At 42.6% G+C, this 13901-nt stretch overlaps 1 protein-coding gene across 1 annotated transcript; it reads right to left on the minus strand.

Annotated features, from left to right (window-relative positions):
* Positions 1-7719: 7719 nt before the first annotated feature.
* LOC145409039 (uncharacterized) lies at positions 7720-8076 on the minus strand. Its single transcript, XM_080279598.1, has one exon. It carries the CDS (start codon positions 8074-8076, stop codon positions 7720-7722), a length of 357 nt encoding a protein of 118 aa, XP_080135724.1.
* Between the last annotated feature and the right edge of the window lie 5825 nt (positions 8077-13901).

Consider the following 13901-nt stretch of genomic DNA (forward strand, 5'->3'; position numbering starts at 1 on the left):
TTTGCCCAGATTTCCGTCACTACAACTGAAAAGCAAAAATGGATGTGGGCAAGTCACGTCCGTCGTTGAACAGATACCGGACAGCCAAGACAATGGAGTGAGCTGAGTTAGAATGCGAAAAATAGGCAGACAAAGTACAAGATGTTTAGATGAGATTCGGAGAATCGCTAGGACTGGATGAAACAAGCAAAATAATATACAACAGGTCAAAACGGAGAAAGCTTGGACTTACTCACGATGATGATGACGATGACTGCGATAATCAACGACGACGACGACTTTCTATTTTTTGAGGTTATTATACCTATCACTCACTTGTATGTTTTATAAATATTTCTTGTATCGACATAGGCTGAATAATTAACATACAAAAAGATATTTACTCGCTCTCCCATATAAAGAAATAAAATGGTAACGAAGCTGTGAAACAAAGCCTCGTAAGTCATTAGAAATAAAGCTTTTAAGCAGGTACTGAGAAAAGGATTTCTCTTGTACTCCAGCATCTTCTACTGTTAATAAAAGGTGATTAGTGTACAACTGTAGCAGTTTATGAGCTTCCCGTTAAATTGTGTTAAGCTGTGTTCAGCTACTCAACAGCATCAAACTATTTAGTAATTCACGAGACGAATGTAATAAGTGACTCTGAGTCAGCATATCTCATTGTTATCTGTACCGTAAAGACAGCTGTCTCTCTGTGTGCGCGTGTGCGTGTGGTACCGGTATGTATGTGTGGGGTTGCAAGTAATCTGTGGTGGTCCAGAGCTGTGGCCGGGTGGTTAAGTTGGTGAATGGATATGTTGGTAGGTGTGTGGGTTGATAGGTGATGGAGTGGACAGGATGGGTGAGTAGGATGGATGGGGAGAGTGAGTCCACAGGTGGGATGGGTAAGGTCGGTGGGTTGAGTGGATGTGGTTGGTGAAGTATGTGGATGGGCGATATCGATTAGGCGGGCAGGCAAGGGTTGGTGATTGGACGGGGTGTGATGGATGGGTGGGTGGGCTGGATGGGGTGGCAGGGTGGTTTGGGCACGTAGGTAGGATTTTTGGGTAGGTGGATGTGTGGTTCCCCGGAGGATACATCAGGATGTAAATGAGTCAGCAGGTATATGTTTGGGTTGGTGTTTGAGGGGTATTAGGCCCACCTGGGAATAAGTTTAAGGAGTAAATGAGTTCATAAATGGAAGAGGACCATGCAAAAAAAGTAGGTCCATGGGGATACTTCCTCGGGGGACATGGGCCCAACCAAGCAGAAACACAGGTGCAGTGGGTAAAAAAGGTCCATGCAGGAAATGTCCAATGAGAAAACAAGTCAAATTGGGGATTTGGTGTGTCCCCATGGTGAGAAAGTAGGTCCACGGGGAGAAATAGGTGCATAGAAAATAGGCCCATGGAGTGAAAACAGATCCATGGGGAAATCAGATCCATGATGAGCACAGGTCATTCGAGGAAAATAGGTCCATTGAGGATAACAGGTCCATAGGGAAAATAATTACATGGGGGAAAGCACATCCATATGGGAAAATGAGGTAAAAAGACGTCCATGGGAAAATTGGACCTTGTTAGAATGGGGAATACTGGTCTATGTAGGAAATAGGTCTATGGAGGAAAATGAGTCCTTGAAGCGAAAAAAAAAAAAAAATCCAAAAGGCAAGTGGGTCTATGTGGGAAAAAAGCTCTTTGGAGGAAAATGATCAGTGAAATGAACATAGGTCCCTGGGGAGAAACTGGTGAGTGGGGAGATGGCCCCTATAGTAGCCGCAGCGAGAAATGAACGCTGTGGTGGGGCAGGCGGGATGACCTGGGATTCCCCCACTGTTGCCATATCCACATGTCACCGACCATAGAGGTAGGATGTCACCGACCATCGGCCACCGCTGCAGCCCCGCTCCATGATCCTTACCCTGTGTCTCTGGCTTTCTCTTTCTCTCTCGGTTTCTATATAAACTGGTGTATTTCCGAAACTAATTATGAAATTATTATGACTTTTGTTCCACACCACCACTGAGGTAAAAATCAAGGAGAGTTTTCTGTATAAAGGTTTCCCCCCCCCTTGTCTGAGGGCAGGTCAGTTCTGGCGAGTGTATAATTATAGGTCAGGCGGAGGTATCGGCAAGGCCGCACTCCCCCGCTCATATGCCACATTTAGGAGGGGGGGGAAACCTTTATACAGAAAACTCTCCTTGATTTTTACCTCAGTGGTGGTGTGGAACAAAAGTCACAATAATTTCATAATTAGTTTCGGAAATACACCAGTTTATATAGAAACCGAGAGAGAAAGAGAAAGCCAGAGACACAGGGTAAGGATCATGGAGCGGGGCTGCAGCGGTGGCCGATGGTCGGTGACATCCTACCTCTATGGTCGGTGACATGTGGATATGGCAACAGTGGGGGAATCCCAGGTCATCCCGCCTGCCCCACCACAGCGTTCATTTCTCGCTGCGGCTACTATAGGAGCTGTAACCTGAGACGGGCTTGTGTGCTAATCAGTGGTGAATGGTAAATGGTTGTGATCTTGTGTGCTTTCCTTGTTAGCTGTCTCGGCGACAAACACACACACACACACAAAAAAAACGTGATGTAATTGCCGTAAACTGCTTTGTAAAGGAAATTATGTGTTACACTGATATTTCTTCATCTCATTTATAATATTACAATTTCTTTTGTTTTGCAATTCCAGTGATCATTGTTTTCATTCTCTTATTCGTTGTGCATATCAAAGGTTGGCAACACCATCAAACCATACCCATGTCTACAACTACTATCTTTTATTTAACCATCTGTGCCTTGTATGCATCCTGCTCTCCAAATCCTACATTATCACTGTTTACTACCACCGTTTCTTGTTTAACCGTCTGTGCCTTGTACTTGTTTAAACATACCAATGTCTACTGCCACTATTTATCATTTGATCATCTTTGCCATATATCTTTCCTTCCCTCCCTTTGCTCCCCAGTAACTTTACCAGTATCACTAATATCGCCATCTTCTGTTCCACAGATAGTGCGTGTTTCTTACTTTCCTTCCAATTTCCTTAATAACGAAACAAAACTATCCCATTGTTCATTAGTTCCAGTATCCTCTCGTACCCTCCCCCAAATTCCACTCTGAGGTTAACATAATTATCAAGATCATGTCACTATTCTACCATTCTACTCTATAACTGTTTTATCATCAGTGCCTTCTAGTTGTCGTACCCTCCTAATCCCCCGTGACTTTACCAACCTACACCATACTGCTCTATTCTGCCACTGTCTTCTGTTACACCGTCTGTGCCTATCTCTCCCCTACCCTCCTGATAACACCGTAGGACTTTACATTCCATTATCTGGGTTAAGAGATAGTGCTTAATTTGCTTGCTCCTCATGTATTTAGATGTTGGGTACATAACCCGGGGGTGTTTGCTTGATAGTGCATGTGCCTGTGCGTACGCGTGTGCCTGCGCGATTGCCCTTGTGCCTGCATGCACACGTGTGGCCGCAGTTGTGTGTGTGTGGGCCTGCGTGTGTGTATGGGCGCGCATGCGTGTGTGTGCGTGTGTGCTTGTGCTTGTTTGCGTGTGTGTGGGGGGGGTATGTATATGTGTGTGTGTGTGTGTGTGTGTGTGTGTGTGTGTGCGTGTGTGTGTGTGTGTGTGTATGCGTGTGCGTGTATGCGTGTGCGTGTGTTCTCATGTGTGTATATACTGTACGTGCATGAGTGTGTATGTATGCCAGCATGAGCTTGTATATGCACAAGTGTGTGTATTCGCGCGCGTGCGCGCGCAAATGTGTAAGTGGTGGTAGTGCGGGGGGGGGGGTGAAGGTCATAGTGCTTGTGAGTGGCTCCCTATCACACTCCAGTTTGGACTGGCCCAGGAGAAACACCCTCACCTCCAACACTCCACTCCTGTTGAAAGGTATCTCTCTCTCTCTCTCTCTCTCTCTCTCTCTCTCTGTTTCGTTGTCTCCCTCTTTCTGTTTGTCTGTCTCTGTTTCTCTGTCTCTCCTTCTCTCTGTCACTGTTTCTGTCCGTCTCTCTATTTCTGTTTTCATGTCACCCTCTGTTTCTGTCTGTTTCTCTGTCATTGTGCCTCTTTCTGTCTGTCTGTCTGTCTGTCTCTCTCTCTCTCTCTCTCTCTCTCTCTCTATTTCGCTCTGTCTCTCCCTGTCTCTATTTATCTCCTGTCTGACTCTGTCTGTCTGTCTCTCTCTCTCTCCGACTTAGTGTTCCTCAGTTTTTCTCGATAGCTTACCGTATACAATATTCCTCTTACATTACTATCGCCCCATTTGCAAGAGTATTCATTGTCGTTCTTTCTACTATCAAAGGTTCGCCGACACTTCCCTGCGGGTTGTGATGACTGAAAGTTTTACGTGAAGCCTTTTATGTGGTACCAATTGGAAGTACTCACTAAAAGAATGTGAGATGGACGCATACTCTGACGTTCGGGGAGCAATGAGAAAAGAATATGGCAGGGAACACAGCCGGCAGGTGTTCGACGGCAATCTTTTATTCGTTAAAGTTTCGTACAGTCATAAGAAAAAGTATCGTTTCCCCCCCCCAGGACTGCTCGATGCTAAACGAACGTTAGGTGGGCTATGTGGGCGGGTCCTTGTTGTTCGCCCCTCCCCTATCTAGTGTTGCCATATCACAATCCCATTACAAGAGTTGGAATAATAAGGAAGAATGAGCCGTTCGTTCGTTCGTTCAAAGATTTCCTGCAACTTAATTGCAGGCCGGGCCATACATTAGCCCGGTCAGTGGGGTATGGGCTGGTTAAAAAATCGTAAGTGGGGAGGACAGGACCTAGGGATTGCCTAGCACACACGTCCTGTCTCCTGGCGGGCTTTGTGGTGTGTGAAAAGAATGAGCCACCTGGCGGGGAAATATGACGTGTTAGCGTTACCCTGAGAGCCCCACCGAGGATTAATAATGAAACTCGGCAGGTTTATTATTTTCCTACTATTCAACCCTTATTATCTATAGAATACAACAAATAAATTATTTTGAATGGTATTAAATCTATAGACATCGACTCTGTGTGTGTGTGTGTGTGTGTGTGTGTGTGTGTGTTTAATGATAGTCTAGCAGGGGTGCACGAGTTCATTTGTTTGCTTAAGATGGGTGGTTAAATGTTTCCGATGGATGCTTCAGACGTCTAGAGGCTGTTTTCAAAGCAGGGGATGGGTACACAAAATATTAAAGCAGTGAGACTGAACACGTATTATTATTTTCCTTCTACTCAACATTTATTGTATGTAGAAAGCAATGTGTATCATTAGTATACTGAAATTTACTAAGTTGGCTTGTATCGGCTGAAGTACTATCATACGTCTGGCATCGGTGCACATACTCATTGCCCGTCTGCATGTGTGTTGCCAACTTCAGACCATTCGGTTATATTTTAAATTAATGAATTCGGTGCCGGATAATAAAACGCATTGTCTTTATGCACAGAGGCCAAACGATCTAATTACCGTAGCTTTTATTACCTCTAGCACAAATTCTAATATGTGTCTCAAATAAGACACGGACGGGTTTGAGGTACAGTCACGAGCTAATGGGACAGAGACACGATCACACACCTTGGAGTCGCTTCTACCCGTCGAGACATTGGGGAGAGGGGGGAAAGAGAGAGGAAGGGAGGGGGGAGGTTGTGGAGGGGCCGGTGGAGGGAGGAAGGGCATGAGGGGGAGGGGAGGAGAGGCGCAAACGAGCATGGCTGGCTAAGTGAAGAGGACTATAGCAGCACTATGGGTATACCTATAGTGCTGCTATAGCCCTCTTCACTTTGGTTTAGCCAGTATGAACCCTTAGATTCAAGGTCGTAGCTTTATGCTCAAATCTAATGAAAGACCGTTGTGCTGTTTCGTTAAATTGAGGGTAAATTTAAATGAAAAGCCCATATCAATCATATCATAGACTTCATGATTCATACACCTCACCCAGTACTAAAACTAACTCAGTAAGACAACGTAATATCTGATAACCACCTATCACCTTCCAACTCAGCCAGCCATGCTCGTTTGCGCCTCTCCTCCCCTCCCCCTCCTGCCCTTCCTCCCTCCACCGGCCCCTCACAATATCCCCCATCCCTTCCTCTCTCTCTCTCTCTCCCCCCCCCCCATAACTCGACGGGTAGAAGCGACCCCAAGGTGTGTGTGCTTGTGTGTCTGTCCCATTACCTCGCGACTGTACAAGCTTTCCTGTCCCGTCATTGTACAACACTTCGTCGTTGTGTCATAGTGCATAGCTCGGAAGGGTAACGATAGTTTTTCTCATGACTGTACCTGGAAATGGATATCGTCATAAATTATCAGTGTATTTTTCCTTATCCATTGAGGAGTAACCCATTTCCCTCCTATACACCTTTTCCTCCGTTCCAGTTTTGTATTAATATTCTCTATTTGTAATGCAGTCCAGCCAGCCAAACCTGTTCAGTCCACACGTACTAGTTTTGTATAGTCTGGCTACCTACAGTAGACTTTATTCAAATTTGGAACTTCTGTTTACCAGTAAATATTTTGTTAGATTTAGGTGTGAAGTCCGTGAAAAATCCTTGCTGCTTTCACATGTATCCTATTTAACTTCTGCTTGTTGCTCTAACACACACACACACACACAGACACACACACACACACACACACACACACACACAGACACACACACACACACACACACACACACACACACACACACACACACACACACACACACACACACACACACACACACACACATCAGCGAGAAGGTACGGAACATGTATACACTGCTTGCAAATATGAGAATAGCATTCACATACATGAATGAAGACATGCTAAGAAAGATAATAACATCATTCATCAGACCAACCCAGGAGTATGGATCAGGAGACTGGAATCCTCATCTCAAAAGACACAGACAAGATTGAAAAAGTTCAAAGGGCCGCTACAAGATAGGTACCAATCTTAAGGGATCTAAGCTATGAAGAAAGACTAGAAAAACTGAATCTACCTACACTACAGGAGAGAAGGAAAAGAGGAGACATGATTATCCTATATAAATGCATATCAGGGAAGGAGAAAGTAGACATAGCCTAAATGATTACATAACCTATGGGGATGCAGCAGCAAGAGGACACTGCAAAAAATTGCATAAAAAGAGAGGTGATAAAGACGTAAGGAAATTTAGTTTCCCAAATAGAGCAATTGATCAGTGGAATGCACTACCGAATGAAATAGTGTGTGCCAAAACAATTCATATATTCAAGGATATGTACGATAAATATGGTTTAAGACACGGGACAGTACGAGCTTGACTCATTCCTGTAAAGATACAGTTAGGTAAGAACACACACACACACACACACACAATTTCATTTCTCACTAGAAAGGGTACCCGTCGTTGCCCAGGTAAAACCCAAAGAATGTGCATACCGGCAGTGCCTGAGCCCCTGGATGGCAACTCCCCTTGTGGGGGAAGTCCGTTCGTTCGTTTGTTTTAAGATTTCCTCCATCAAATTCTAGTTCAAATTCTAGTTCAAAAGCATGGGAGGTTAAGAGACTTTTCTTGTATGACTCCCTTCTCTTCATAGTGCAAGAGTGTGTTTCATGAATTCACTTATTACGTACAAAGAATTTCAAGTCTTGTATATACTTCCTACTGACAGTCATAGTATTTTCTAAAAGATCCATCACTCGCTCCTTCAACACACTTTTCGATAAACAACACTACACTTGTGAGATATATACCACTGCCTCCCTTACTCAGTCATGGACCAGCCACACTGGTCCAGTCTGGTCTTGAAGGCACTAATGGCTGTAGCTGTCACCACATCTTCTGGGAGAGAGTTCCAGTCGTTGACAACTACACTGAATGAATTTGCTCTGGATATAGTTCGCCAGTGACCTCGTTTCTTGAGCTTTCTTGTGTTGGATCTTGTCATAACATCACTGTACTCGAAAAAGAATTTATGATCAACATTTTCCATTCCATTCAAAATTTTGTAGGTTTCTATTAAATCTCCTCTCTTTCCTCTTTTTTCCAGTGTTGTGAGCCCCAGCCGGTCACATTTATCCTCGTAGTTCATATCCTTCAATTCCAGTATAATTCTGGTCATTCTTGTTTGAACTTTCCAGTTCCTGAATATCTTTTTAAAAATAAGGTGACCAGCTCTGCACTGCATATTCAAGATGGGGTCTCAGTGTGCAGTACTGAGTTTTCCCACTTTCCATATCTAGATTTGGAAAATTTCTTTTTATAAGTCCGACCATTTTATTGCCCATAGCTGCTACCATTCCAATATGTTGCGCGGGCTTGAGATCCGATGATACATATTCTCCAAGATCTTTCTCCAAGTCTGATTCCTTAATTTGTGTATCATTGAGGATATAGTTATGTCCAGAGTTACGATGGCCTATGTGCACGGTAACACATTTGTCAGGATTAAACTCCAGTAGCCACTTTCTGCTCCACTCCTGCAGTCTGGTAAGGTCTCTCTGCATAGCAAGAAAGTCGTTTTCTGCTTCAATCTCTTTAAAGATCTTTGCATCATCGGCAAAGAGGAGATCTAGACACTCTAATTCGTTCACTAGATCGTTTATGTATACCAAGAAAAGTACTGGCCCAAAAACTGACATTTGCGGGAGTCCAGAGGTCACTTTCATTTTGTCTGACTTTCCTCCTCTTATTTCAACATATTGTTCTCTGTCAGTTAAGAATGCTTTGATCAACTCATAGATTTTGCCCTTCACTCCAAACTCATCTAATTTCCTCAGCAATCTTGCATGGGGCACAGTATCAAATGCTTTGTGACAGTCCATGTAGTTAACATCGACTGGTATTTGCTGATCTATAGCTTTAGTCAAACTTTCCATGTATACCAGTAAGTTGGTCAATGTACTTCTTTTACTCCTAAAACCATGTTGACATTCTGTAACTAAGTTGTTGTCTTCCAGATGTTTTACAAGTGTACTGCGAATTAATTTCTCACAGATCTTGCACAGGACACATGTCAGAGACACTGGCCTATAGTTAAGAGGATCAAATTTATCTCCCTTTTTATAAATTGGGCACACTGCAGCCAACAACAACATTAAAGGTACAGTGCCTGAGTCTAAGGATTTTCTTATCAGCAATGTTACTGGTATAGCAAGTTCTTGTGCACATTCTTTTAAAAGTCTTGGATGTAAACCATCAGGTCCCATGGCTTTGTTACCATTCAGTTCTTTCAGTAAGGCCTCAACCTCTTTTCCATTTACATCTGTACCTTCTATTAAACAGCCATCGTAATCCACGCTAAAATTTGGCAGATTCTGTAAATCTTCCTCAAGAAATACACTTTGGAATGCTTTATTAATTTCATTTGTAGTCTCATAGTCTGTTTCTGTAATTTGTCCTTCATCATTCCTCACTTTAAGTACTTTTTCCTTCAGGGATGTTTTGCCTCTCACATATCCCCAAAAATGTTTGGGATTCTGCTTTATGTCCTCACATATTTTCTTGGTGAATTCTCTTTGTTTGTTTCACTGCTCTTGTTGCGTTGTTCCTTGCTCATCGGTACTCTTCAGTTCTGTGAGTTGTTCTTCTTGCCTTAAGTCGTTTCCAAGCCGTTTCTTTGGCACTGATTTCGTTCCTCACGTCTCTGGTCATCCACTTAGGTTGATCCCTAAGAGTTCCAGTTCGAATTATTTGGACGTGCTTCTCAATTACGTCTTTTAGGATGCTGTTTAGCCTCTGGTACATTTCTTCTACTGATTTATTTTTAAATAGTTCAGTCCATTCAATTCCTGACAGCTGCTCTCTTAAAGTTTCATAGTTAGCCTTATGAAAGTTATGTTTATATGTTGATTCTTCATCTTCTTATATAACATCTACATCTGTCAAATAATCAAGTATCAACATTACTTGATGACTCTTTCCTAGCCCCTACACCGCGGGCTTGTTTACCAATGACTTGCGTGGCCCGCGGGGTTATTTGGGCTCCGACAGACTCTCAAAAAATATTTGCCAAAAATCAGTTATTAGTCCTAAAATAATAGAATTACATATGCTTATGGCACATACCTTCAGCTTTCTCCTGGAATGATTGTTGAGCCTTCGTCGGTTACCGTAGGACTTATGGAGACCTCTGAAGTAGGGTAACGAAGTCTCCACTTTACACTTCCCAACAACCCGTAATATGATTACCACAGCCAGATACAAACACTATAAACACTATTCTACAATTTTCAAGTAGTTTGGGATCCATACTAAAAAAAAAAACACTGTGAAAGCAATGGAAATTACAAGCGCGTCTGATCGTCGCGCTGGCACTAGTTCGCTCTAGGTACTCTGTCATTTATTATTCATAAAACCCCTCACACTTTATATTTCTGTTACTATATAACACTTATATATATATATCCACAGTCTTTATCCATAAGTTTCCTTCAGTAGTATTAGTTTATTGTCACTGTAGGGATTCAATTTCTTTCAGTAAAATACGTAGCATTCACTTTCTCGTCCTGTATACTGGCATTGAGAGTGAATGTCACTTTCATCTTCACTCTCATAACTCATAGCATTCAGACATGCTAGAGTGAAACTTTCGCTTTCATTACTCCTAGGGTATATACTCGTATTCTTATAATACTACTCATTTACATTTCTATTTACGTTCTCTATTTTATTTACGTTATTTACATTTCTATTTTATTTACACTGTGTTGTGCACTGTCACTTGAAATAACTTATAAAACTATTTTCCGTTGTTCACGTATATTTACATTCATTACTTTCACTTGCTGTTTACACATTATTTACACATTATTTACAATTCCACTTGCACTGTTTTACTCAATAGAAAGATTGTAGTCACTCTTTTATCAATTGTCAGCCCTTTACCTCTTTCCACACGAGGTTTAGTAGGGGGTAAAGGTCACAGGGCCATTTGCATGGGGGTGAAAAAAGGCCTTGAAGTCAGCAAGAAGAAACATACGTACCTTCGCTTCGTAAGATGAGAGTAAACTGATAACGGAGGGCCAGCGTGGAGGCCTGCTTAGGGGTTATTCAGAGTTACCAATATTAGTTCTTGAAACAGCTAAGTCTAGCACTGAAATGATTGGCAGGAAATCTAGACAATACATTATAAATTTGGTAGTTCCAGGTGAATGTAAATATCACTTAGGCTTCTCCCTTCCCTCCTTACATGTATATTTATTACGAAAATAGATTATACGGCATATTTCAAGGGGAAAAAAACAGCGAAAATTAGCGAACGAGTGCACGTGAGGTGTTGTCAGATGATAATTAGCCAATTCCAGGTGTATGGCACTCTCACTTACCTTATTTCTATCTTGTATATATTATTTGGTATAAGAATAGGACATAGGGCTTATTTCAATGGATGAAATCAGTGAAAAATTCCAGGGAAGATTTACTTAGTGTAGCACGGCCGGGCAGGCGAGAGGATAGGGTAATGGAGGGGGGGTAGGGAGGGGAGTCAAGAACGGGGAGAAATGGCTAAACTGTCAACAATGGATGGGAGTACAGATGAGATTAGGAGTGCTGACTAGTTTTGGACATTGGCAGTACTGATAGATGATACAAGCCCCCACTTGGAAGCCCGGGTGAATTCAAAATAACACAGAATCACAAAAGCGACGCCCCGCGGTATGATCCCTTGCTCCCAAGCGTCACGAAAGTGACGCCCCGTGGTTAAGGGGCTAGAGGTGGATAGTATCCTAGATCCACAAGGTCATGTGAGCTTCTGGAAAAAATCGGATCCAACATAGTTGGATGATCACCGTCTATGTTATGTGTTCCATATCCAACATGTTGATACAAAAAACTATCATTAACACTGTCGAAGAAATTTCTTGCATCTACCACTTGTCCACGAGTAGTTACGTCATTGGTTTCCCAGTTTATTACTTTAAAATTAAAATCACCACATATAAGCATCTGGGACTCATTATCATATTCACCACTTAGTTTCATAAGGTCACACAGAAAATTATTAACTTCCCTTGTGGATGTTGGGGGTCTATAAATTACACCAATTAACACTCTTTTCTTTTTAACTAGTATCTCGCACCAAACAGAGTCTGTGTATGCATGTTCATTTTAAAAAGTTACATTAACATCAGAAGACACAATAGTATTTCTAACCAATATGATCACACCGCCTCTAGGTGCAACCTGCAGTTCTCTAGCTTTCCGATATATTGTGTACACACTGCCATCAAATATTTCTGAATCAAGACTTAATTTAGTTTCTATTAAGCACACAATATCCGGTTTTAAGTCACACATACACACTTGAAATTCCTCCACTTTGTTTGCAATACCATCCACATTTGCATATAAACACCTGAGGCTGGGTGGGTCTGTGGTGCGAATTTTTAACGAAAATTTCTCTCTTGCCAAGGCCTGTTTGGATTTATTTTAATTTTCACAGTCTTTTCTCCACGTATAATCCATTTACTGTCCGTTTCATTTTGATTAGCTAGTTCCTCATTTTTCCGTGTCATTTCCTTTACAAGTCCTTATCTCTGTGTTGTTCATGTCCCGGAAAACTTTGACATTTTTCACATCATCATCACTTGTCTCGGTGAGTTTGGAGGCAACATGAATCACATCTTGAACTGTGCTTTCGTGGTCTAACACTACTTTCATAAGCCTCGGCCTTGAACTATCGCTATCTCTTTTACCCAATCTGACTACAGCCTTTGCAACCTATAGGCTATTTCCATCACCCAGTCCCATCACATTTTCGAAAAGATTACCTACAAACTCAGTATCATCCACTTTTCTTTGCTGACCTTGCAATGCTGTCGATTCACGAACATTGGCTAGCAAGATATTTCTAGCCCTTAAGGCTCTGTCCTTTTCGATTTCCCAAACAGCTTTAACCTGTTCTTCAACCTTATCAGTTACAGTTGTGTCCATATCTTTTTTAACATCTTTCAGTTCAGAGTTTTGTTTTCTCATACACTCTTCCAAGGCCTTAATCCTCTTAGAATTTTCCTCCACTTGCTGCTTGATAGGGAATAGATGCTTTAATATTTCTCCAGCAACTGTTTTACATGCATTTACTGAGCAGCAGTAGGCCATGTTTGGTACATCCTTTGCCAGTTCGCAGAACATGGTGTATGCCTCCTGGGTCATGCCATCACATGTGGCACGCACCCAAAAACCACAATAATCACAACATATTGCATCACTACCCCTGCCCCGGGGGGTACATTTACGTTTGCAGTGTCCACATATGTCTTTATCCCTTGTCTTACCCTCCTCACTAACACCACTATCTTGTAAACAAATATGGCCACCACCAGTTGCTTGCATGCCTCCACTATTTGACATTTTTACTACTTTACACACTCCTAATTTTACACAGCAGCAGCACCGGCGATCTTCTTAATGGCTTCTTTCTTCACTCTTAACCTCCCAGCCTTGAAGCAGGTAGCAAATAAGAGATGTAGCAGCAAATCTTAGGAGCGAATTTGCAGACGTCCACACTCTCTGACGGCACGAGCTATAGTTACCTATAATGGAGGCCGGGCCATACATTACCTGGTCAGTGGGGGTGAGCTTTTTCATGGTCAGGGGTAGGACAGGGCCAGGAGGTCCTAAGGGGCCGCCCAGGACACACGCCCTGTCTTCTGCTGGTTTTTTGGTGTGTGTAGGGGGAAGACCCTCGTTTGCCCCTCTTTTTCCCATATTACCCATTGAACCTGCTTTCCCCCTTGGGCCCGTTTCCACAGGGATATATTCCCCATGGACCTGTTCATATCATAGACCCATTACACACCTACCCACCAACCCTGCCCTCCCCACCAGTCCATCCACCCCCGACCTGATGTAGCTAGCAATGATATGGTTGCACATAAATTAATAAATAAGTAAATAGAAAACTGCTGTAATGGTCTGCCATGTTGACTTCACTATTTCTCTTAAGTT

The sequence above is a fragment of the Coenobita brevimanus genome, chromosome 79, assembly GCF_032717465.1.
Source record: "Coenobita brevimanus isolate Jiangsu-jjx chromosome 79, ASM3271746v2, whole genome shotgun sequence".
In the NCBI taxonomy this organism is placed as follows: domain Eukaryota; kingdom Metazoa; phylum Arthropoda; class Malacostraca; order Decapoda; family Coenobitidae; genus Coenobita; species Coenobita brevimanus.

What these genes read in the sequence shown, in the direction of transcription:
- LOC145409039 (XM_080279598.1), bottom strand. Translation starts at nt 8,076, where the DNA reads ATGACCAGAATTATACTGGAATTGAAGGATATGAACTACGAGGATAAA.